The sequence below is a fragment of the Boleophthalmus pectinirostris genome, unplaced genomic scaffold (genome assembly GCF_026225935.1).
Source record: "Boleophthalmus pectinirostris isolate CB_2022bp ecotype Guang Dong unplaced genomic scaffold, ASM2622593v1 HiC_scaffold_16, whole genome shotgun sequence".
Taxonomy (NCBI): domain Eukaryota; kingdom Metazoa; phylum Chordata; class Actinopteri; order Gobiiformes; family Gobiidae; genus Boleophthalmus; species Boleophthalmus pectinirostris.
The window spans coordinates 17,536,964-17,563,803 of record NW_026571095.1 but is presented as its reverse complement, the minus strand read 5'-3'; the positions used below and the strand labels follow the sequence as shown (position 1 = coordinate 17,563,803).

Sequence of the window (26,840 nt, the reverse complement as noted above, 5' to 3'; positions counted from 1 at the left end):
GGTAAAAATGAGCAACAATGGTCTGGTTGTCTTATAAACAAAATCATGTAAGGGAAAAACTGTAACATAACTGTAACATTTGCACCATTTACAACTGAATAAAGCATGATACTTAATTTATAAAGAACAAATTGTTTATTAAAAATTATTCAATCTTAGTATGTACTATATAGTATTATTTTAGTTGTACATAACATTTATATAATTATGCATTTGACACCAGTCTAGTTTATTTTTGCTACTTATGTTAACTTTTACAATTTATATTTCTGCTCTTTGTTTGTCCAAAATATTGTGATGTATGAGCTACTGTGTCCACATTATTTCCCTTGTGCATCAATAAGGGTTAGAAGTTAGGGTGGGGTATTAATTAAGTCGTTACTAAGCCCAAATCATAATTAGTAAACTATTTGGTTAATTATGAATCAAGCCTTTCTTCATACTTCATACATTACTTATTTTAAATGTCACCAAACTTTCAGTCAAACCAAACTATATAAAAAAGAAAAGATAAAAAATAACATAATCACAAATGGCCTCACAAAAGGTCCCAGGTCATTCTAAAAGCTAAATCTATGTCTTTGAAATATTTGATTGTGTGAAAGAACAGTGAAGATTGAACTTGAAGTGGAAAGAATGCTTTGAGTTCAGATCCAGCCTGTCAAGTGACTGCAGCTCCTCCGTGCAGTTGTTGGCGATGGACAAACCCACTCTGTCGGGACCCACTGCACCTCTGCCTCAGTCATCCGCAGCACGACAGACTTCAGCTCTCGGAACGCCACCGCAATATCCCCGTTCACCAACACCTTCTCAAACAGGTGCCCATACTCCCGCTCCATGGACTCACACGAGTCAAGCATCTCCTCAAAATCTTCCTCCTATTTCCAAATGATATTGTTATGACGTGTATGCAGGGAGTGTAGCATTCATAGTCCGATCAAGTAGGCCTGTCACGATAAATACTGACTTACTTATATATTGACATATATTGACTTTCAATATATGTTAGATAGAAAAACAATTTTTGGGAGTCAATATTTGTGTGTGTGTACTATTCTTTGTATTAGTGAGGAGTTTCTTGTTATTTTTCCAGTACTACAATTACATTGGAACTTTAAAGGATTGAATAAATCACTTTATTACAGTCATTACAAATACAAACTAACTACAAAAGTATTTCATTCTGCATGTTTTTTTTTTTTTTTTTTTTTAGCCTATTTTATGTTTAGAATAGTTCTTTTGGGAATACCTTTACCTTAAAGTTATTTGTGAGTGGCATAAATTAGTTTCAATACAGTAATATCATTTATCGTCTATATTTTCTTAAGAAATGTATCGTACTGCGAAATCTGTTATCGTGATAGGCCTACAATTAGGTTAATTAGGACTTCTATTATATTGTAGCATACATGTGAAAACTATAAAGTGACTGACTAAAGCACGACCGGTCATTACATGGTGAGAGAGGAAAGTATAAGAGTGCTTTTCACACAACCCAGTAAAGTGATGTTTGGGACTGGGTCGACCGGTGTGCAGGTGTGTGACCTCGAGGGTTTTATAAGGGCAGAGCTCAAACATGGAGGGGGCACAGGGGGTGCAGATGGAGGCAGTGCAGCATCTTTCTTTTCTACATGTACCAGGGCTATTTCTCCTCATGTTTTGCACTCATCCCAGGATCATTGCAGAGTCATCTTCTGATGTTTAATGTAGCTGATAATTTAGGATTCATATCAAAATCAGCAATTACCTACAAAAGCAGCAATTATTGTTTGCTCTATTGATATTGATATATTAATTCATAATTTATGACTTTTCATTCAGTCAGTCTAAGTGTTTTTTTTTTTTTTCTAATGCAATATGAATCAATTTTTAACAACACGAATCCTTTAACCTGATTAGTTAAGCTTATGTATTCTGTTAAAACCACCCACCAGGACATATGACCCTGTTTTCTCTTAAATGTCTCCTAAACTCAGACAGAAGTTGACCCCTGAATGTAAAGCAGGGTGTGAGCATTTGACCTGACCCCTCTCATGCATACGTGTGCATGGACAGGCACCTGTGCTCTGGGTATGTATGTACATGTGCATACTGTGGGACCGTGTGCCTTACTGTAAATGTGCGGACTGGGTTCTTGTGCTCCTCTTCACAGATGAACTTGGCTCTGCGGCGGGTCAGGCGCAGCTCCTCGATCCTCGGGGGCTTCACAAACACCACAAATGGTCTGTACTCTCTTGTGTACACACGCTTTATGTTCTGTAATGATATCAAGAATGTAACAGTACTGTATACCTAAACTGTACAAGTCATACTCTACAAAGCCTTCAGACATTACCCCAGGGGTGTCAAACATACGGCCCAGGGGCCGGATCCGGCCCTCCAAGACCTTTAATCTGTCCCTCAGCAGATTTTCCACTAAAATATTTTAATTATATTTTCTATTAAAATATTGGTAATTTTCTGCACCACTTAGCATAGCATCGTCTCCAGCGCCCCTCTGCATGGACGCCTCCCACCAAAGCAGGCACAAATGAAGACTTGCCTCTTTCCAAATGCTCTTAAAGGACTACCGTTTTGACTGTTGACCGTGATGCCCTCATCAGCAAAATGTCAAAAATGAGAAAAGTGGACACGAGTGCAGGATTTTCCAAAAAATTGACTTATTCCTATTTGCATACAAGTTAATATTAAAACATTGTGTTGAAATTGCATTTTTCTTAAAGTTTCAGGTTGTTCATAATATTATAATATTTTGTAAAAGAAAAGGTTCATCAATTAAAAAAGATTTCTGTATAGATTTGTGTATGTATATATATATATATATATATATATATATATATATATATGCCATGAGTTTTCTGATCCGGCCCCTTTGGGATCAAAGTAGTTTGGATACGGCCCCTGGACCAAAATTAGTTTGACACCCCTGCATTACACCGCTGCCTTTAGTGACCCATCCCTTAAATTTATTACTACTGTAAACACATACACTTGGGTGCATATCCAGAAGACACACTTTGCCGTCTGCCAGGACTCTGTTGACTGACTCTAGACTTGAGCCATAGTAATAGCCCTTGTAGCGTCCATATTCAATAAACCTACACACACATAAAAAGATGTCGGATGTCTATTCAGAGGTAAAACTGTGTCTTTAGAAGGGCCTGTATTCTTCACCTGTGATGGAGAATGTCCTCCTCAAACTTGTGAAGTGGCACATAGTGATAGTCCACTGCATCTGTCTCTTGCTGCCTTCTCTCCCGTGTCGTATCTATAACAGAAACAATAGCTCTTAGCCCTAACTCTGTTAATAGAATGACAGAAGACGTTCATTGACTCTCACAGGGCACAGTGACAGCATAGCGGTCCGGGTCGGAGATCAGCAGCCTCTTCTTCAGCTCGCTGACGCCAACGCCGCTTGGCCCTGGGGAAAAACATCCAACATCAAATGAGTGCAGCGATCTGGTGACACATCTGTCTTTATCATTACAAAACCTACAAGGAGTCAGACAGAACGGGCTTTGATTTCATTCAGTTTTTTCATCTAAAAGTGATTCTCCAAAAGCCCCTTTTTAAAAATTTTGTCTTAGTATCAAATGTTTAATGCTCAAATGCCCTCTGGAAAAGACATAGCAGTATCGGTATCGCTATAGAGTAGGAAGCACAGGATGGTGGGCACGTACATAAAACTGTCGCATCTGGGTTTTGCTTCCAGAGTAGGATTGTCCAGATTGCATCAGACGCAAATGGAGCAATGAAAGAGGGATTCCTTACATAGCTGCCATTTCCATCACAGCGTTGCACGAGATTGATACGTTACAAAATATTGGGTTTATGTACGCACAACTGATGCCTTTTACAGAGGCCCCAGTGATGGAATAAATAAGAAAAACATGCATGCGTGTTCTCTTTCTGTAACATTCACCAACTTTCTGGAGAAAGAATGGCTATTGTTTCACTGAAAGCAAACTTTACTGTGCTATAGTTTCGGACAGGTTCGAGTGAATGGTTAAGATATCGACGCAGATTCAAAATCCTTCCAAATAAGGGAGTAAATGCTCTTTCCATTAAACCCTATAACATAAACAGTAATACAGATAACATAGGGTCCATGGTGATCTGTCTGCTGCTGTTATAGCCATCCAGGTTGTGGTTTTCCTGTCTACAAACCACAATGCCAATAAACCTTATTCTTAATGATGAGCACTGGTCAGAGAAGAGTGGACAGTAAAATTGAGTTGAATCACATAAGGGACAATTAAAGAAATCCAAATTCAAGCTGTTGCATCTGCTCCAGGACAGTTTTAAAAAACAGAACGGGGACACTTGACAGTTGTCAATGTGTGCACTGTTATCTACTGGCATCCCTGTTTTGAACCTTGTCCATATACAGAACATACTGAAAATTTATATTAATACTCATAAAAGACAAAATAATACCAATAAATGTACTTAGATGTATTACAAAGTTTGAATGTTAAAAATAAACTTTGATAAATAATACTACTTCTTGTGCTACTCTACTTTACTATCACCATCACTGCTAAAAGTACAACTACAACTAGATATTAAATTGAGGCTTAGATACAATTATATTTAAGTATCCAAATTATCAATGGATACTTTGAAACTTTGACTTGTGCTTTATTGTGTTCATTTGTTAAATGCACAGGGCCTCCGCTCCTGTTGTGAGACGACATTAAAAAGACTTTTGGCGTGGTCTGAACTACAATTCCCCACAGTACAATCCAATCCAGTACACAGAGCAGGCCTGCAGCGCTGGCAGAGGCAGGGCCAGTGCTCCGAGGTGATTCAGAAGAGCACCATTTATTCTGACTGTGTTTACATGTGTTTGAAAAAGATTATACCTGAACTTACCAGAATGAACATAGATCTTCATCAGTGCGTTACATTTTCTTTTGATTAGCAGTGATTTAGGTAATTTTGGCATAAACCAGATCTCTATATCTAGTACCACGGTTAATATACCACAATGCAAGAATGATGGAAAAAGTACTTGTTGAAATATTGTTTGGGTGTGACAGCTTGTTTTATTTTTAGGGGGAAGACATTGAAATATAAAAGTGACCTGTTACAGTGGCGAAGTTTTATTGTTTATAAAAATCATTCTATGACATTTCAAAGGATCAATTCCTGTACCTATAATAACATATATATTATGATTATTAATTTATTTTTTAAATTTTCATTATAAAACCCGACCCGGCCCTGGATAAGTGGAAGAAAATGGATGGATGGAATTATCATTATCCCCTCCTTGAACCTTATTATGGTGGAGGGTGATCCTGGGAGCTATGTTGTCGGGGGCTTCATGCCCCTGGTAGGGTCACCCAAGGCAAACAGGTCCTGGGGGACGGGTCAGATGAAGAACGGTTCAGAAGCCCCTATGCTGAGTACACCAATGAGTCCAAATACGTTGCCCGGATTGGTGTCACCAGGGCCCCACCCTGGCCTGGGGTGGGTACTCGACGGCAAGCGCCTGGTGGCGTTCCCCTACGGGGCCCGGCCGGGCACAGCCCGAAGGACTGACGTGGGGCCGCCCTTCCGTGGGCCCACCACCTGTGGGAGGATCCATATGAGGCCGATGCAAGGAGATCTGGGCGGTGGCTCGACGACTGGATCTCTGGACACGGAGACTAGCTCTGGGGACAGGTCTCTCACTGTGGTGTTGGCCTACAGGCAAACAGCAGTGCAGAGTACCCAGCCTTTTTGGAGTCCTTGGGAAGGGTACTAAACGGTCAAATTTTTCTATAGTGCTTTTCCACCTTCAAGGCACTCAAAGCGCTTTACAACAAGGAACCACTCACCCATTCACATACACATACACATTCACACACCAGTGTACGCAGACACTGTGGGCAAGGTGGGTTAAGTGTCTTGCCCAAGGACACAACGACAGCATTCATCTGTGGGAGCTGGAATCACACCAGCCAACCTGTGGGTCAGTGGATCTGACTGCTCAACCTGTGATGTTTTTTTTTTTTATGTCAAGAGCTGGAATCGAACTGCCAACCTTCAGATCAGTGGGCGAATGCTCTACCAACTGAGCTACTGCCACCCCAGTACACTGACTAGGGACTCCGTTGTTGTACTGGGGGGACTTCGACGCTTATGTGGGCAATGACAAGTGACACTTGGCGAGAGGTGATTAAGAGGAACGGCCTCATAATCTGAACCCGAGCGGTGTTCTGTTACTGGACTTCTGTGCTAGTCACAGTTTGTCCATAACAAACAACATGTTTGAGCACAAGGGTGTCCATAACTGCACGTGGCAGCAAAGACGCCCTAAGCCGGATGATCGACTTTGTAGTCGTGTCCTCTGACATCCGGCTGCGTGTCTTGGACACTCAGGTGAAGAGAGGGGCTGAGCTGTCAACTGATCACCACCTGGTTGTGAGTTGGGTTCGCTGGCGGAGGAGGAAGCCGGAAAGACCTGGCAGGCCCAAGCGTGTAGTGAGGGTCTGTTGGGAACGTCTGGCAGAGCCCTCTGTCAGTGGGACTTTCAACTCGCACCTCCGGGAGGACTTCTCCAAGATTCCGGGGGAGGCTGGAGACATGGAGTCCGAGTGGGCTTTGTTCTCAGCCTCAATTGCCGCTTGTAGCTGTGGGCATAAAATCTGTGGTGCCTGTCGCGGTGGTAATCCCCGAACCTGGTGGTGGACACCGGAAGTAAGGAATGCCATCAGGCTGAAAAAGGAGTCCTTTCGGGCCTTGTTGGCGTGTGGGACTCCCAAGGCAGCTGACGGGTATCGGCGGGCCAAGCATGCTGCAGCCCGTGCGGTTGCAGAGGCAAAAACTCAGAGCTGGGAGGAGTTCGGGGAGGCCATAGAGGAGGACTATCGGACAGCCTCAAAGAGATTCTGGCAAACTGTCCAGCGCCTCAGGCGGGGGAAGCAGTTCTTCACCAACACTGTTTACAGTGCAGGGGGAGAGCTGTTGACCTCAACTGGGGACGTTGTCCGGCGGTGGAAGGAATACTTTGAGGATCTCCTCAATCCCACCGTCATGTCTTCTGAGGAGGAAACCGAGGCTGGGGACTCAGAGGCGGACTCATCCATCACCCTGGCTGAAATCACTGAGGTGGTTGGCAAGCTCCTTGGTGGCAAGGCTCCGAGGGTGGATGAGATCCGTCCTGAATACCTTAAGTCTCTGGATGTTGTGGGGCTGTCTTGGCTGACATGCGTCTTCAACATCGTGTGGCGGTCGGGGACAATTCCTCTGGACTGGCAAACCGGGGTGGTGGTCCCTCTGTATAAGAAGGGGGACTGGAGGGTGTGTTCCAATTACAGGGGAATCACACTACTCAGCCTTCCCGGTAAGGTCTATGCCAGGGTACTGGAGAGGAGAATCCGGCCAATAGTCGAACCTCGGATTCAGGAGGAGCAGTGTGGTTTTCGTCCTGGCCATGGAACACTGGACCAGCTCTACAAACTCCATCAGGTGCTCGAGGGTTCATAGGAGTTTGCCCGACCAGTCCACATGTGCTTTGTGGATCTGGATAAGGCATTCGACCTTGTCCCTCGTGATGTCCTGTGGGGGTGCTTCTAAGTCTGAGGCCATGGTTCTCAACCAGAAAAAGGTGGCTTGCCCTCTCCAGGTGGGTGGAGAATCCTTGCCTCATGTGGAGGAGTTCAAGTATCTCGGGGTCTTGTTCACGAGTGATGCAGTCACTGTATCGGACTGTCGCGGTGAAGAGGGAGCTGAGCCAAAAGGCGAAACTCTCGATTTACCGGTCAGTCTTCGTTCCTACTCTCACCTATGGTCATGAGCTCTGGGTAATGACCGAAAGGACGAGATCACGGATACAAGCGCTCGAAATGAGTTTCCTTCGCAGGGTGGCTGGGAGGTCCCTTAGAGATAGGATGAGGAGCTCAGTCACACGGGAGGAGCTCGGAGAAGAGCCGCTGCTCCTCCACATCAAGAGGAGCCAGTTGAGGTGGCTCGGGCATCTGTTCCGGATAGCTCCTGGGCGCCTCCCTCGGGAGGTGTTCCGGGCATGTCCCAATGGGAGGAGGCCCTGGGGAAGACCCAGGACGCGCTGGAGGGACTATGTCTCTCGGCTGACCTGGGTTAAGGAATGTATGCTTTTTTTTTTTTTTTTTTAGCTTTATAGACATAAATCACTAGCAACTTTAGGTCTGCAATGGCTGACACACTTATCTTTCAGTATTTTTACAAGTAAGATGCATCAATTCACCTATTCATTGATATCTCATCATAATACATACCAACCAGGACCACCAGCCTGTGCCTGTCTGTTGAGAGTCTGTGATAGGGGAAGACCTCCACGTAGGTAGGGGGCCTGATGGTGCCATGTACCCCAGCACTCCACCTCCGTGAGCGGGCTGTTTCTCGGGCCACACTGCCTTTCCTCCCGAGACGGAAACTTCTTCTTAAACCAGCTGGGACAGAACGAGAGATGCACTGAAAAATGTTAGACGATTAAAGGGTTTATTAATCAGACCCTCCTATCTATAATTGGTGATCATTTATATTATTAACAATGTGATGTATAATGAATTTTAACACCTTCCATTCACCAGCACTAGGTACACTAACTTTTACTAACTAACTAACTTTTCATGCACAAATAACTTGAAAAAACACAGATCTGACATGTAACTTGCCTGTCTCAATGGAGATAGATACGTTTAAATTGGAACATTCTAAATAGGCAAAAAGATCTTCATGGAGATCAGAAACTATTAATTTCACTAGCATTCACTACACTTGCTCCCTCAGATCACTTTAGATGTACACTACTGCAATTGGGAAATGACTCAAGAGCACCAGTTTTGGAGAACATTTGACTAAATTGTTTGCCCAGCTGAAGCAGACCATGGTCCATGAGTCAAACGTAAATATATTCAAACCAACACAGTTGAACCAACAGCCCTGGTGGTCATCACAGCCACCACCCAGCGGGATGTCAACAGCTCCACTGACAAAACAGATTTATGCCCTGCGTTACATTAAAGACATGAGTATCTGAGAATAGCGCAGTCACGCATGGTTTGTTGTCTGTCTGAGAGCCACTGTCTGCCATGCGCCTGTGGTTTGGCAAAGCTCACAAGGCTAACTCTTGCTCTTTCATGATGTTAACTGCTGCTAAGTGATGGTGCCAGGCCTTTTTGACGTCAGCCATCATTTCAGCATGTAAGCAAATCAGTCCATTTCCTCTCCGTAGACACAAGGAAACTGGCACGCTTCTGTTCAAACTGATGACTTCACTCACCAATGTGCAGTAATGTGTAAAAGGGAGTTATGCATGTGCAAAAACAAACATATACATAAATGAATGAGAAAATCGCATTTGCTACAATCAGGTTAGGTCTGAAAGGAAACATGCTGTAATTGTCAGCTTTATGCACTCAGTCGTAAAAGTTGGGAATATTTTTGGCACAAGTTTTTTTCCACTTTTCTTGAGAGTCTTTAGTGAAAGCGGAGATAAGATTCGGACAGAGAGGACTGATGCAGTGGAACACATGTTGTGAGCCCAGTCTGTGGTGTCCCCATTAAGATGAGTGGGACGATATGAACTCAATGTTGTGCTGCCAAAGCTTGACATAATACAGAGAAATGAGAACACTTTCTGCTGAAAAAGTCTACCTTTACACACCAGCAGAAGAAATGCTCAGAATATGTTCTTCATTAAAAGTATTAAATAGTTTTTAGGTGCTTAAATTATAAACTAAAGAAGAATACTAGTGAAAGTTACATTGTTTGAATGCAAAGATTTGTAAAGGACATATTTTGAATTGTCACAACAGTTACTGATATAACCTCAAACATGTTGCCAAATATATTGCTAATATTTATACAATTCATACTGGCAGATTGCTATTGCTACCGCAGCTTTTCACCTTGTACTGGAGACTGTAAATGTTTACTTGAGTGGAAATTATGTTCATATGACCTAAATCAAATTCTTAAGTAATGTAATACATTTTCAAATAGTCAGTTCTTTAGAGCGACATATAAAAGAGTTTTACATCTGCCCTGTCACTCAAAAGACAAAGTCAGAAAATATCATCATCAAAACAGATGACAGAGACATTTGCCATTAAAGATGTTCTTGACATTCAGTGATTTAGGAGAGGCCAATGCAAAAACCATACTTAAGTCTGAAAACACATTAAAATGCCAGTAATCTTGGTGGTATACTTTTTCTTTGGAAACATAAAGCTGACTGATAGTTGTCTAGTAATCAATATATGGCTCTGTTTATTATTCGATATTTTGATTTATAGGACTACTAAAATAAATGGCAAAATAATCTGATTTCTTTCTCATCATGGTTCCTCTAGTTACTCACAACTAATTTTGAGGTTTGTTTATCATTTAAATAATCTTAAAGGTCCAGGAATCAGATAATAATTGGATTTTGGTGTGCATGTAAACTAAGCACTCATGGTTCCAAATTTCCACACGTTAAAAAGTTCACTTATAACAAAACATTGCATCCACTAGCAAACATAAAAATAATCTGGGTTGCATCACCTATCAGTGCGCATAACCTATTGCCCAATATTTTCCGGTGCATCCAGGTGGCCTTAAATTCATTTTCTTTGAGTATTGATTATATCTGTCTACACGTGAAGAGGTAAACACTTATGCATGTTGCCCTTCCCTTTTGCAAGTTTACATGTCACAATTTGAAGAAACCCAGAGTTCAAACATTGTCCTCAGGTATCTGGCCAAAGATAAGATGAAAATGTACTGTATTAAACACATATGACTCTGTTGAAATACAACATATCTAATCATTAACTTGTTTTGTCCAGACATAAGGGCCTTTTTATGATCCACTGCCTTAAGGCATAAGAACATCGTTTCCAATTCACCAGATAAAGACAAATGGGATAAACTGAAGCCCAAAGCCATGGCCCTGTTTAAGTCCTTTGCCCAAAATGTCCAAACCACAAAGCTACATCATCTCATGAGCAGATTTGAACTATACCAAAGGCAGTTTTCTTTGTTCTACAAGTAAATTGATGTCTCTTCATTTGAGAAGTCATGATAAAATAAAACATTTGTATTGTATCATATTTTTCCAGTGCTCTTACCAATATGAAAGCCAGTTATGGCTCGGTAGTCCACATCCTCCAAGACTGGAAAAGAAGAAAGAAGAAGAAAACTTTTTCCACCCAAGTGGTTGTGATAAAAGTTGTTGTATCAAATTTTACCCAAACTTTACCACTGGACATTAAAATTATTATGTTATGCTAAGGGTGGAGAGTAGGTATCATCAAACTAGGGCTTTCAAAATACTATTGCTATGGGGCTATGGAAGGTTACTTATGCTATAACTATAATGTTCACATATAGATATCAAATTTATTGTTATAATATTATGCCATTTCAATTAACTCCTACAGTTTAACGGAATATATGTTTTAAAGTTGAAAGTTACTTTCAACTACTGGTTCTGACCCACCTGCACCAATATTTCATTTGAACACACAAACTAATTCCAAAATGTTCAACCATAATATGTTAATAACCACCCTTTCAAAGTGGGCCCTGGAAACCACTACAGTTTTTATACGGTTTAGACTGTCACTGACATCACTGTGTCTATTATTTTGGTATAACCACAAACCAAACCAAAATAGATGGTATCCATGTTAAGACAATGTCTTAAAAATCAAAAGTTCATACCTTGCGCTTCATCTGTAGAGCATGTGGAGTAAAGAAAGAAGTTAGACACAGCACTGTTCTTGACCATGACCTTTCACCTCTGGGTGTGTGGTGTGGGGATGCAGCGCCAAACACTGCTCAAACATGCACAATGGAAAGTGTTAAAGGGGAGGTCTGTTTGGGGCGTTTATAGACACATGTTGAAGGTCACCTGGTGCTTTGGGTGTGCGAGGCTTGAACAGGGCTCTTGGTCGCTGCAGGGCCACCCTCCTGAAGGAAACACAAGATGAAAAAGAATGAACAGAGGTTAAAAAAAGCTATTCACAATCAACTTAAGATATGTAAATATTTGTAATTAATTAATTTATTAATGCATTTATTTATTATTCAATTTTTTAGGTTATTATTCATGTTTCAATTCATGTTTTTTGTTATCACATGTTCATTGTTTTACTGTGTATTACTAAAACTTTACATACTCCTGTTGTCCTTAGGTAAGAAGAAGACACTTAACCCCAATGTCCACTCAACAATATGAATGGCATCCAAGGTAAAAAGAATTACCAAATCACAGATCACATTATAACTATTTTCTGAACAAGAACAAGTTGAAAGCCCCTGCACAAATGTACCTCTCATGAAGCTGCTGTGATGGGATGAGTCCGGCGCGGGACTGTCCATCTCCATGGTGACGGGCCTGCCACCAAGTCTCGTCCTCCAAACTGACAATCTGTAATATGTCCCCTCTTCTGAAACCCACAGCAGCCTCCTTACAGGGGACAGTTGGGTCTTCTTCAGGGTTATAATCAAATAATGCCCTCACAAATAGCTGGGGAGGAAATTTATTTTAGGATTTAAACTTTCAAATCATGACAAAGAAAAATACACCTGTCAGTTTTAACACTGGTGAACCGTCTCCACTTCCTGGCAGTGACGAGTCCACATTTGTCATTTGTGAGAAATTACAAAAATCTCTGACAATAATTTGTATTAATCTCTCACAAATGGTGGGCTCACTAACAGTTTCCAGCTTCGACACTGACTTCATTTTTATATAGACTTTACTCGAGCAACTTATTTAACACAGACTCAAATTTTCCACTTTGTCTAAATGTCATTATACCATCAAGCACAGTTATGGCTCAGAAGAAGTGACTTGCATGAAATGATAAAAAAAACAACCAGATGATACAGTGCGTCCAAGTCTGATAGCATTTGATTGCCTTCCCTATCTGTCTGACTTTAAATTTGACAATTCTGTGGCAAAAATACAAGATTTGTGACTTCATTTTGTTTTACTAAAACCAGGTGCTATTTTACAGTGGATTTGATGTGCTTCTTCACATACTGCTTACATCGGTACCTGCTTTCGCTGAGATGACACTTCTTCTTTGTAGAAAGCAGGGATGATCTTAAACGTCACCTCACCTTTTGATCGAGCCTGTGAAAGGTCAATATAGTCAGATAGAGTTGAGAACAGCCAATCAGGAGCCAGCGCAGACACACACCAGGAGAGGAAGAATTTCCTTTGGTTTCCTGTGCTCCATGGAGACACCGTTCACCTCCTTCAGCTCATCGCCTTCATGGATCAGGCCTTCACTCACACATTTAGAGACATGATCTGTTATACCCTCTCTTCAATATAGAATATAGATTATAACAGATTATGAGAAATAGATTAGTTAGAAGACATGGATAGGGATACACACAAACTGTGGTTGGGATTAAATTGCCAAAAGAAGTGAAATAGTGGTACATTTTTAATTGTTTTAATTGGTAAGAAGATTAACAGGTAAGAACAAAAATACTTTCTTTTGTACTGCAAACATGGTAGACGAATACTACTACATAATACACCCGTTAGTATAAAACAGTACTGTTTAATTCTATACACATACGTACTTACCACTTTTATCTGCAGCACCTCCCTTCATTATCCTTGCAACAACAATGGCCCCAGTGGATTCATCCCTTTTGATAGTTGCACCCTTAGATAAACATAAAGCTGATATAAACATAGAAAATAACTTTGTCTAGACAAAGCATCATATTGCTTTCTTAACACACAATAGAGCTGGCAAAGGTCACTCAAATCAGCATTATTTTGACCAGATGTCACAGAGGAGCAAATTGCGTTGAAATGAGCGTGTACTGTAGCGTTCTTACAATCAGACAGTGGTCTGTAGCTGTGGAAAAATGGAGCATATTGGCTTCATCAAAGACAGAGACAGTGTCAGAAAAAGGTCAGTAATTGCCAGGGTTGTGTTAGGATCAATAATAAAACATGTTCCCCATTACTGAAGCTGTAATACCAAAACAGTATAACAATGACCCTAATCAGTGTAAGTATAACCATATTGTATCCTGTGATCTATGGAGAAATATGAAACTATGTATGATTTGCACAGAGTACAGTTGTAATGGTTCTTTGTTTGTCATTTAACACTGAGGCCACAGTTGACCACTAAATTAATGACGACATTTTCATTTGCGTTTAATACTGATTCAATTGCTTGTTTTATGTTGTAAGACTTTTAAGCACGCGACCAAAAGACTACTGGACGCACTTACTGGAAATGATGTGGCACACAAGCCTATTACTGTCCATCATGAAATGTATTTAATGAAAGAACTAGATCCAGATGTAAAAATGTTTTTAATATTTAAAATAACAGTTTTAGAGGATTTCGCGTCCTTGGCGAAGGATTGATGCATTTGTAGTTTCATTACTTTTTCAGGAGATTTGATCCAGGAAATTTTTAGGTGATGAGCTGAAAATGTAAAATAAAGCATGGAATAATGACAATATCAGGAAATAGTACTCACGGGTTAACCTGCTGATTTACATAAAGAGCTGAATTATTCCACTTCTTTCAGGCTGAAATTAATGAGAACAGGAGATTTGGACACCTATAATAATAGTGAAAGTCTGCTGTGGGTGATAGCTGAATGACCATAATTATCCTGAAACTATATAATTATGGAAAAGGAGGTGAGGAAGCTGAACTCTGCGCCCTTTGACCTCTTTGGCTGGACCAAAGAAAAAGTAAGCAGTTTTGTTAGTTAAATTTAGTTTAGTTTACTGAGCATGATCATAGCAAGTGCACATGCACAAGCAACACAAATATTACAAAGTTTACATTAATATGGTCAAATGGGGTCAAATGGGGTTCATAAGTATGGACCTAATTTATTACCAAATAAAAGAAGAAAATGTGAATCTAGCACATTATAAATATAAAATCACACTTACTAAGGGTTCTTTGGTTTTTACCATGCTGACAATCTTGACAGAATCTTCCTCATCTGCCACAAAGTCGTCAGGTACAGGGAGCAACATAGGCTCGTAGTCTCTTTGAGCCACAGCATCATGAACAGCCAGGAGGCTCTAGAATGAAGGTTAATATTACTTAGACATACTTAGCTTTTGCATGGTAACGATATAATCTGAACGTTAAATACTCAAGTATGGCTAAATTTAAATTTGTATTCTTTTATTTTTATTATCTGTATTTACCTTAACCAAGAGTTATTATGTGATCTTTACCAGTGACAACTTGTGTGTTTGCAAGAAAAAAAATATGTTCAAAGAGTTAGTGTTAGTCTGTTCTGAACAAAATGTGTCATGTAAGAACTTTATAATCTTGGTGTCTTTGGCCCTGAATTACAAAAACATCAGTCAAGTAATAGATGTGATTTATGTTGCCAGATATTCCACAACTAGACACACTTGACTGGTCATTTGGATTCTCTGTATTTGTTGGCAGTGAGAAAATCCTACATATCTATTAGAGAGACATTTGATAATTTGATCATATTAAGTTAATTTTACCTCAATCTGTCTGTTTGTTGGAATGTTAGCCATGTGTTCACCAGGACCTGCTCAGAGTAGTAAGTGTCTGGCTAAATTAGGATCATAATTTTACAGAAATAAACACAGACTATTCCACACTGCCTATGGTAAGTATGTGTGAGGCTCTGCCTTTGAGCCAAGAGCAAACAGGTCATTAAGACTCTTTAAACAAGTCTGCTGCTCCCCTGCTCATTAAGAGGACTCACCACTTCTACACTGGGAGTCAACTATACAATGTGCATGGTTTAATAATAAAAGCAACAGTCTATGTTTTTATGCCATTAAATTAGAAAGACGTGGACAGATTGGCAAAAAATGTACACTGGACATAGAAACTTGGGTGACTAAAACGTGGGTCTATCTACCAAAGACAAACTTTGGGAGCCCCATTGTCACCAGAAAACAAAAATATTCTTTTTAAACTTTTGCTTGTGGACTTAAATTTGACCTAGTAAAATACTTAGGGCCACAGAATGGGTGAAATAAAATAAGACACATAGTGAGACTAAAGAATACAGAGGATAGAATAAGAAGGAGGTAACAGTCAAAAGCTCTGATCAACTTTTGATAGAGCAATCAATCAAAATCCAATGCTAAAATGTTCTCTTTTTTCTCTCCAGTTGTTGGGCAGTAATGATGAACATATTTAGAAATAAACATTATAAAGATTTTGCAGACCTTGAGGTGGGGTTTGGACAAAATTGCCACCAGCTCTGTGACTTCATCTCTGCAGCCTTGATGCAACAGTTCCTCCATCAACTGAAACAGAAAAATCCATATTTAATATCTTAACTTTATGGATATTATTGTGGTGTTTCTTTTGCTGTTTTTAATTTAGTTCTTTAAGCCGGTATTGATAAAAACTCTGTAAAGTTCAAAGCTATGTGACAAGTGTGGCGACAGCTAAATGGGTGCAGCCTTGACCGTTGTCAGACAGAGCAGCAGTTGTCGTCTTGTCAAGCATATTACTGTAATGACTTGTACTGCTTCAAGATGTCGAGCCACACTCCAGAGACACAATGCATGAAGGTCATTAGTTTCCACTGTGAGCAAACAGAAGCCTGGCTGAAGGGAAGCAGACCAAGGCTTGGCCCGTGCAGTAGGTCTTGATGATTTAAGCCAGACGAAGAGTGGCTGTCCCACCAAATCTACTGTAGAGGCGGTGAAGGAGGGGAGTGCTGAGGAGCGCATGGGGACAGTATGGAAACATATCAGGATATACAATATCATTGTACAAAGAACATACAGGAGCAGGGAGATTTCTAGAGTCAAAACAACATGCACTGATTTGAACATTGATTTAACATGGTTTTCATTGTGTGGTAGATCTCCTAGCGCAATATGAGCAATTAATCTGGATTTGGGACTGGCACAGAAACTATTCCTTACACACGACAGTCAATTAGCAAGTAATGTTAAGTAGAGTCTAAACCATAGCTTAATTCATTTTTGAAACTCAAAACTTAAAACTGCATGGTTTTCATTTGCCACAGAACAAGATATTCATAAAAATCTACATTTATATATACACTTCTGAATCTTTGGTGAGAGGAAAAATTAGAAAGACTTGATGCATTATGGTGAATAGTATCTTATTCTGTCCATTTCTTTTTTAAAACAATGTGCACTGTTTCAACTTGAAATTCAAGAGCAAATTGAGAATAGTTTTAGCAGTCTGCTGCTCCACTGTGTCCTTTATGAACTTATCCCTGGCAAATTTTCATAAAATCATATTCTCTTTAAAACAGTTTCCTTCTGAATTTGAAAAATAAAATTTAAAAAAGATAGCCACATTCTCTTCCTGCTTCTGTGTGACAGAAAGAGTTGTCTACATCTGTGAGGAAACAGAGCAGTGCAGAGGTGCTGCTGCTCCCTGTGCTGTTAAGCTGTCAGTCTGTGAAAGATGTTTGGAGTGATACTCACTTTAGAAGCCAGGTCTGTTGCGTGCTCCTGGACTGGGATGGGTCTTTTCTTCTCAAAAAGCTTCAATCGCTCATGGATCTGTCAGGTAAGAATATAGCATCAAATGTTGGTTCTTAGTTTAAAAAATTGCATATGTTTAGTATGTACACAGATTAAAACCTATGTGTTACATTATAACAGACAAGATGCACATCTAAAGAGAGAAATATTGATTAATATTTAAAATGTGTTTAAGAAATGTTTTGAAATTAAATGGTTAGCAATTAGTATTAATACAAAGGGCAGAGAGATGACAAGGCATTTGAAGCATGATTATGTCACATAAATGTAACCTTGAAGAGCAGGTGAATCTTCTTCTCCCTCAGCATGCTGTGGAGGAACCTGTAGTCCTCCTCCTGGTCAGGGTGAGCCTCCAGGCCTGACGACAGCATGATTAAACCTGACATTTAAAAACAGAGTGATGTACATGTACACACAAATGGAGGAGATCATATCCCTTTTACTGCCTGGTCATTCCGTGGTCTAGAACAGATTGTGAGCATTGCAATTATTATATGTGCCAAGCTTATACTACTCCCTAAGGCAGACTTTAGGGAATATTTTGTATTTTAGATAAATTATTTGCTTCCTTGATGTTTACTTATTGTTTCAAAATTATTTTTAGAGAAAATAATAAAATACTTATTATAATACTTATTATTATAATCCAGCCACACTCTAATGTTAAACAATAAAAATAAAAGATTGCACTTACCAGAGAATAATGGATGAACAGCATTTGAGCATCCACTTGTGTAGAGTGGATGAAGGCGGAACTGTAAAAGAGATTTAAAAAAAAACAACAACAACTGCCTATAAATTAGTCAATATGTGTCAGCTCTGACCTCAATCAAGCCAGTGAGTGATCAATAGCAATTTGAGGTTAACGGAATACATCCTCCTGACAGAATCAATGAAAAAACAGAGACCCAAACTTATCAGTGCTGAATGTTTTTGTTTCGTGACATTTGAGTAAAACCCCTGCGTTCCTTAATAATAGCTAATGGTAGTTTGAAGAATAGGAAATAATTACCTTAGCCAGGACGATTTCATACGATTTAGGCCTAACTAGTATGCCAGTAGTATATAGTGCCGAAATTGTACAGTAATGTAATGTTAGTTTAGTCATGGAAGTTTATTACAGATGCATGAGTGTAGTCTCATGGTGTAGTCCACCATTATTTTGAAGACCAAAAGACTAAAGAATATTACTTTGAAGTGTTACCGGAAGTGTCGTTTCCTCTCTCTGAACATGAGCCAGATCCACTTCCTCCTGTCTGTCTCCGCTTCTGCGAGTCTGCTGCGTTTTCTTGACCTACATCGGCCAAGTCCAGCGACTAGAACATCTATATGTCAGATGATGCTGTGAGGGTGGCTTTTGTAAAGACCACCCGCTATGCATTGCTTCTCGTTAATTCTAGGCGTGTAGGTGTCTGTTTGTGAGGGTAGAGAAAGTGAATAAGAGGAAGCTAGACGACTGCAGAGCAGACAGGAGGCCACGGTTTCCAAACACATACTCACATCACCGCGGCCTTCATGGTGATGTATGCAAGGAAAGCGATAAGAGTCGGCGATGGGTAAATCTCTCTGTTAATTAAGTTTATAGAACCTGCTGTCTAGCAAGATTTGCACTTTGCGATCTGTTTCGTTATGCCGTATGCTAGCTGTTAGCTTCGAACACTAGCGGCTAACAGTTGGCTTCAATTTAGCCATTTTTCCATATGCGTCTTTTAAACCACATCACGACGTTAAAACAACAGCTCGAACTGAAACACCAAAAAACTGAAATCTGATAACTGCTACTTCTTGCTCACCCGAAGTTGGCTGACTTACGATCTCATATAACCTGCAAAGTAAACAATCAGCTCGTTGACAGAAAAGCTATCGTAGCCACCGGAAGCTAGTTGCTATAAATACGTTTTATTTCTCAGACAGAACATTATAAAGTATTAACCATAATGTCGTCATATATTTTCAGGTGCAATGACAGAAGGGATTCGCAATCCTACCAGGTAAGAGTCAGAATATTATTAAGCGCAGTGAGCTACGTCTTAATTATTAAAAAAAGGACATAATCCACATTTTTATTTACAAACGTCAACTGTTTAGGTTATGAAATAGTGTTCACAATGTGTTGAGCCATAGCATCACAAGATATAGGCTACTTTTTTACCAATAAATACTTGTTATTTCTGATATAGTGGTAAGTATCTTTGACCAGAAGTGCATTGCTATAATATTCCCCAAATTCATATTTTTTCTTTAATGTTTTTAGACCCACAAATCTCAGCCAAAGAGCCAATCCAGCAGCCTTCACCGCTATGACAAGACACGTGATGGCTCATCAGACCCCACACCTCCATACAAGGTGCTGCGCAGGTCAGACGAGAGTCCTGTTAGTAGACATGGGGACAACACAGCCCATAACAAGGCTAAACTCTCCCACGCAGTTAGAGGAAAAAATGGTGGGAAAACCTTTTTTCTGTCTTCTCAGATTTTAATTTGTACCACAGCATTTCTTACTAAAGATTGTGCATGTCTTTGTGAAAGGAACCAGTGGCTCTCCTCAGGAGAATTCTCACAACAGTTTCCATCACAGTTCTGAGTCACATGTCACTCAGAACAAGCCCACAGAAAGAGTAAGACAATTATGATCAGTGTGACATTTATGATCTATTGGTCTTATTAGGCAACGCTTATTTTCTTATGTCTGTTTAAAACATTTGCATGATTATTTTTATGACCAAAATAGATTAAATATATTCATATTAGATTAGAAGTATTTAGGTTGTTATTGCAATAATACTTTGTATTTAAATCATGTAATTATTTTCTGGAACACCATCAGGACCCAGCAGATGACTGGACAGAACACATCAGTTCTTCTGGAAAAAAATACTATTACAACTGTAGGACTGAGGTCTCTCAGTGGGAGAAGCCCAAAGACCTGCTGGAGAGGCAAGGATGATCTGAATATTTTATAAGAAGCATGTTAATCTTCACCATTTTATGTAGAATGCACTTGTATTTTGTAACAGTTGTGTAACTAAATCTTGTACCGTAGGGAACAACGACAAAAAGACAAGGCTGTGGCAAACAGTTTTCCCAGAGACATGGACTACAGACAAGAAGCTTTGCAGGACAAAGCTACTTCAAGTAAGTATTGCAAAAGTAAATGGATCAATCATGAAAGCTAATTCAATTGATTGTTAATCTGAGTTAGGCTTGGCTGGTTGTTCTGTCCAGAGATGTCAGTAAAAACTGTTTTCCAATTTGTTTTGAGTACTATAAACTTTTGAGCAGATTTTAATAATTTTATATTAATAAGCTTTGACCCCAAAATAAATTCACCATTTCTTATGCCTTATCTTTACTTAACCTTGTGCAGAATACAAAATATTTATTGTAGATCATATTCACTTTATTCAACACTCTTGCATATGAAATACTTTTTCTGCAGAGCCTTCAGGAGACCAGTCCACACCATCCAACTCTGGACATTCCTCCTCTGGTCAGAGTGTGAACGCTGCTACTGCTGCACTGTCCTCGTCCTCTTCCTCGTCTCTGTCCGCGGTGCAGTTGGCTCAGTCCCAGGCTCTTCTCCAGGACCCAGCTCTTCTCCATCAGCTCCTCCTGCAGATGAACAATGGGGGGATGGACAGGGCAAAGCTCAATGAGAGTAAGCCATACACCTAACTCACTATTCAGTCTGTTAAAGTTAAACCTTCTATTTAAATGATATCAAAAATAAGCCATTTTGAAGCTATACTGTTAGTCACATAATCCAGTGGCACTGACACGAGGCACTACTCAAATATAATGCTGGCCATTTTTAAAATATATATTTCTACATATAGTGTACAGTTGTGTGTTGTTACTTAATCTTAAACTGTTACCTTAAAGCAACCTCAGTTCTAAGTAATATTCTTTGGTTAATGTGTGTAACTAAATTGGAATGGATTTGTGCTTAAATGTAGTGTTAGTGCAGCTGTAATTGTTAGGCCACTGGTGTTAAGTTTCTGTGTGGTATTTTGTCTGTTTTCAAACTTAATGAAAGTAGTGGTTGTAGTAGTAATAAGTAATGCAACTTTTTTCATTGAAATAATTTGGCTATGATAGTCTTTCCATCCAGTGCTCTGACTTATGTCTGTGTGCTTGTGCACTCACCATTGTGTGCCTTTGCCCGATCATCTATGTTGTTTGTGAATCCATTCCCCTCTCGCTCTCCCCTTCAGTCTTGGCAGCTGCCGTCACCCAAGCTTCCTTGCGGTCTGTGCTTCATAAGCTCCTCGCTGCTGGACCTGCTTTCAACATCACTGCTCTGCTCTCAGCCGCTCAGCACTCCAACCCAGGTACGGCCTCCTCACTGTCTCTCACCCTGCTGTGACTACTACTGTGCCAACAAGTACTAAAATACTACAAAAGGACACTTGTGTCCTTTATTTACAAGTGCATATGTCTGAAGGCCCACATGGAGTTGCTGAGCCTAATGAGCTTCTGCCTCTGTTTGAAATTTAGCGATTTCTGCCTCTGTTTGAAATTTAGAAATTTACTTTACTTTTTAAGGCCGGGTGTAAAGATTGTTATTTGTACTAATGTATCTAATTCTAATCACTTTTGACACAAAAACATCTGGTCTGTGTTGGCTTTGTTATGCAGTGGACTTGCCAGTGGTCAAAAGTGTTTCTCCATACCTGATTTATTCACTATTAATAAGTGGCATAGATACAGTTGGCATATGAGGCTATGCCCACAGACATCACGTATGCATACTTCTCTGGGGGAAAAAAAAAAACCTTTCAGTAAAGCAGAGCTACTGTGATGCCTACAGTTCAACAACTACAAGAGCAAATACTAACCCTAACCCTAATAACATAGAGAAGAATAAATTAGTCTTGACGATCCAAATTTGTACATAAATATACTAATACTGTTGTTGTAATGTTGTAATGTTATTTGTGTGCTACATAATATTCTCTGGTAACACCTATGGCATGACATCTTGACAACTGTATGTATTATTGTTGTGGCAGTTTGTGTCAGATGCAAATGCATACACACATTGATAGCTGAGTTTTAGTTCTTGCTTTTACAATTGGACAGATGGAGGTGTTGTGTCTGACAATGTTACACTGATGGGGTTGACACTGTTGTGATTTAGATCAGATTAAATTAAATCAGATAAAAAAAATACACAAACCTCTTAAAGCTGGTAAAGTTTTTTTTTTTTTCATTTTTATTGTACTTCTGTCAGGACAAGTCTTTTTATAAACATTTGTGGAAAATGGCCAGTACATTAAAGATGCTGGATACATGTAATATGATGTTTGTCCTCTTGTCCAGTTTCAGCTCAGCACTCCGGTCAGTCCCCAGTTTCTCTAACATCTGAGGCCTCTTCACCGCAGACTTACGTCTCGCCTCGTAATGGCACTCCACAGAGCAGCCAGAAATCTGCCATGGGCCCACCTGCCGGCACGCTTACAGCTACACAAAGCAGAGTAAGACACCAACTGGAGATGTTTTCAACTTGTTTTTATTTTTAGTGACCTACAAAATCTTATTGTCTATTTTCAGGGCACTTTGTCTTCAGGAAAACCAGGTTCAGCTATGTCACAGTTAGGAGACAAACGTCCTGAGGATCCCAGAACTTTCCAACAAAGGAGGTGTGTTGTCATTTGATGTTTGTAAAATTGTAAAAATGCTGGGTGACACTAACTTTTGTTCTGTCCCCTCCCAGCCAAGATGTTCAGGGCTCAGGATCAAATGTTTCCACTGCTGCATCACCACACATTCCATCTGGTCAGTCCCAGGCTGACGCCCCCTCCACCTACACCCCCACACTGGCAACTCATTTTGATGAGAACCTTATCAAACATATCCAAGGATGGCCTTCAGAGAACACAGAGAAACAGGTATGCATTACTATTGATGGATTAAAATATTTCATGTAAGAGTTTTTAATGCATGCACGTCTTTGGTGTGAGCTCTAATGCAGAGTTTACATTTTTCTTGTTAGGCGTCACGGTTGCGGGAGGACATGTACAACATGGGCAGTCTGTATATGTCTGAGCTGTGCACAGAGATGAAAAACCTGCGCTCACTAGTTCGTGTGTGTGAAATCCAGGCTACACTCAGAGAACAGAGGTTAGTCACCTTGGTTTTAAAACAAAGTACAGTTCATGCATTTATAATATACTTAACTATAATTTTTCTTTCAGAGTTTTGTTTCTACGGCAACAGAGCAAAGAGCTTGAGAAGCTTAAGAACCAGAACTCCTTTATGGTCTGAAGATGTGAGCTATGATAAAGGCATCAGAGTGATCTCAAAGTACGGACTACAACCTGTTCAGCCCAATGCAGAACAGTAAAGCCCATTAAACCTGTAGATTTTTGTTTATTTTAAGTTCATTTTTCTACTGCCTGTCACATGAATTGAGACATGAGGATTTTTACCAGTGAATACAGTGGACCTGAAGGGTTTTTTCAGAATACATTTGGACCGTGGACTGCGTGTGTATTGTACTGGGTTTACCTGTTTTCTGGTGTGTTTTGATGTGTAGTTGTCATAAAAGATTTCTGGACCATCTCGTGAGCAATTTGGACACCTGTGCAAAGTTTTGCATTGAAATGGACTGGTTGAATGCTAGTATTGTTACTAATATTTTTTTTACTCACTTCACTTATCATTGGTTATTCTAAAGTGTTTCACACGAGATTATTGCAGGCCTTTGGCTAGACTTGTTTTACATATTTTAGTTAATCTCATAGATCAGATTTTTGCATTGGTGCTTGAATTGTACAATGCGTCTTGATTAGTCATATTTAATCCACTTTACAAATCTTCAGCATCATTGGACCTACATTGGTTAGTACAAATAAGGTTATATTGGTTTTAAAGCAATGTACCTTAATCCACGCATTTTGTTTTGTTTTCTCCAAGGAAAATTGGAGATCAATTTCATTCCATTTGCGCAGCTTTGAAAGAGATTGTCTGAGATTCTCAAAGAAGTGACTGAGTTTGCAGTCATTTGAATTATTGTTGCACACCTTGATTACGTCCTCGTAGTCAGAATGCAAAAGATCGATGAAAAGACTGTAGCTAAAATAAAATATTGACTTATTGTTTGATTTACATAATTAATTCAGCTTTATAGGCCGAAACCATTTATTGAACTGTACGACTAGGGATAGGCTTTTATATAAATTTGACTCATACACTTAAGTCTCTGCTCTTCTTTTTGCTGTCTGCACACTTTGGGGAGGGAAGGGGAAACAATTGGGGGCTTTGTATTCCATTAAATATGAGAATAAATATTATACCACACTGCCTGTTTGACCTGAATTTAATTATTAATAGAAAAAAATGTGTGCAGAATGCTGTGGTGAGAGATGGCATTGTAATGGGAGTCCCAGTTCTTTAGCCTTAAACTAAATTCATGGTTGTCCACCAGGTGGTGATGGTGAGCCACTAAACTGCAGTGACTATCACCAAACCTTTTCATTGACCTGTGTGTTTGTCTTTATATCTAACACCTGCAATACAATATATTTTATTTGCATACAACTATAATAGTCTATTTGGAATATTCACAACAATATCAGTACGTTGCAACAAAGCAGCCAGTGTATATTTTAAGTAAAGCAGTAACAATTCTTTTGATCATGTCTGGTTTCATAGAGATAAATTCTCATACTCAGTGATCCCGGATTGATTTAAGTTATTCTCAAGTTAATTAGAGCAGTGTCTGCCAATTATTACACCCTCATCACTGATCAGGTAGGAAACTAATAAGGACCGGCTTCACTACTTTGTATTATGTGATTTATGACGTTCCTTTCCATTTGGGGATAGGTTTGAAAGCACATAATCAAATTAGTAATTTATCTTATCCTAAATGGGCTGAGATGAGTTTGCTACTCATCAAACAACTTTGTGTGTTTTATTCCAACACTCCACTTTGCAATCTGCCTTGTAACCACCAGATAGAGCCAAAAAATAACTAACTGCTCCCTTAAAATCAATCATAATTTTCACCTATCAACTTTATCGGCTGCTTCCAGATCACGTATCTCAAGTGTCAGAAAATATACCTATATCAGTCACTAACACTGCCCAGATAGGCCTACCATTTAACCATGTTAGTTTAGACTTTGCTCAGGGGATTCAAACATTGCTCCATCAATCCTCTACCTCTGATAGACTTCATCTGCTCTGTGCCATATTTCACGATACTTTTGCAACACTATATTGATAATACCCATCATTTCAGGACTTCGATCTCTTGTGGCCCATACCAAGAGGTTACAGGTCACCCCATCTTTTGTTGGTTGTTGGCGCTCTCTCTGGGGGGACTCCAGCTCATCCATCAGACTGGGTTGGTATAGGTACATGTCTGCTGTCCTTGGAGGGGAGTGGGTAACCGCGCTGATTACCTGTCATGAGATATTTATGGCTGTCACTGTCACACATGTATTTATAGTCTCCGTTGAACCAAAAGACCTTACTGTGTTTCACGCCATTGCCACCAGTTATATACTCACTGTTCTGACCCTCCTCACTCTTTAATTATCCTAAATTCTCTAGACAATTCACCAGTGTAGCCCTATCTGTCTAGTAGGCAGCCCTTTGGTGTTTTCTTTACCTCAAATGTGCACTGTTTTGGGGTTTTTGTCCTGTCCATTTTATTGACCCCCCACCCCAAGAGCCAAACCACGTCAAAGTGACCACTGCGGTTGTCCTTGTCCAATGCTTGATAAATGGAAACACTGGTGTCTATTTTAACACACAAAATCCAGTGTCACTGCAATGTCAGCCAAACATTTCTATTCTCAATAAACCTTCACATGTTGATAATAGCCTATACTCACGGACTGACAGTTGCAGGTGGTTAATGTTTGACATGGTATGATTGGTTTAGTACATTTTAATTTGGTGTCCCATAAGCAGATGGACAACCAGCTGTGTTATGTACAAGATGGATCATATTTTCAAATCCAAATGCTACAGCAATCTGCCAAGACATGGAAGGTAACTATACTGTTTACATTTTATATTAAAGTCAAAGTATGTAACTTTTTAACCAAAAAAATAGGGTGCTGTTTTTTGGTATGAAAAACAGGCACCACTCTGATCAGGCTTGCATTTCCACAAACCTATATATAATTAATTTGAGTAGTTCAAATGGTACACTGTACAATTTAATCTTTATATCTAGGTACAAATCATTCATTTATAGAAACAGACATGATCTCTGTAATACAGTAAAAAAATCTAATTTCATTAAGTATTCAAATCACTGTGTTGTGTGGCGGCAGAGCACCTCCAAATAATGACAAATGTGCTCAGAGCAACAATTGCCTTTTGCAGC

The 26,840-nt window shown here is 39.7% G+C and overlaps 2 protein-coding genes across 3 annotated transcripts; one reads left to right on the top strand and one right to left on the bottom strand.

Annotated features, from left to right (window-relative positions):
* Window positions 1–239: 239 nt before the first annotated feature.
* On the bottom strand, window positions 240–18,389 carry LOC110173426 (MAGUK p55 subfamily member 7-like). Its single transcript, XM_020939425.2, has 18 exons — window positions 18,189–18,389; window positions 17,767–17,873; window positions 17,435–17,512; window positions 16,190–16,270; window positions 14,912–15,046; window positions 13,565–13,646; window positions 13,167–13,252; window positions 13,022–13,099; window positions 12,291–12,487; window positions 11,854–11,928; window positions 11,439–11,446; window positions 11,085–11,129; window positions 8,247–8,420; window positions 3,341–3,421; window positions 3,175–3,268; window positions 2,990–3,098; window positions 2,113–2,256; window positions 240–878 (listed from the first exon to the last, which is right to left on the bottom strand). Exons 2-18 carry the CDS (start codon window positions 17,863–17,865, stop codon window positions 648–650), a joined length of 1,797 nt encoding a protein of 598 aa, XP_020795084.1. The 5' UTR covers window positions 17,866–17,873; window positions 18,189–18,389; the 3' UTR covers window positions 240–647.
* A 329-nt stretch (window positions 18,390–18,718) lies between these two features.
* On the top strand, window positions 18,719–24,797 carry LOC110173455 (WW domain-containing adapter protein with coiled-coil-like). 2 transcript variants are annotated; one of them, XM_020939457.2, is made up of 13 exons: window positions 18,720–19,050; window positions 19,452–19,485; window positions 19,749–19,938; window positions 20,024–20,112; window positions 20,322–20,431; window positions 20,538–20,629; window positions 20,934–21,152; window positions 21,709–21,825; window positions 22,817–22,971; window positions 23,048–23,136; window positions 23,211–23,385; window positions 23,490–23,617; window positions 23,692–24,797. In XM_020939457.2, exons 1-13 carry the CDS (start codon window positions 19,010–19,012, stop codon window positions 23,759–23,761), a joined length of 1,509 nt encoding a protein of 502 aa, XP_020795116.1. In that variant the 5' UTR covers window positions 18,720–19,009; the 3' UTR covers window positions 23,762–24,797. The 2 variants fall into 2 exon arrangements, with proteins under 2 accessions (XP_020795117.1, XP_020795116.1); XM_020939458.2 differs by lacking the exon at window positions 21,709–21,825 and having other exon boundaries at window positions 18,719–19,050.
* Window positions 24,798–26,840: the final 2,043 nt, after the last annotated feature.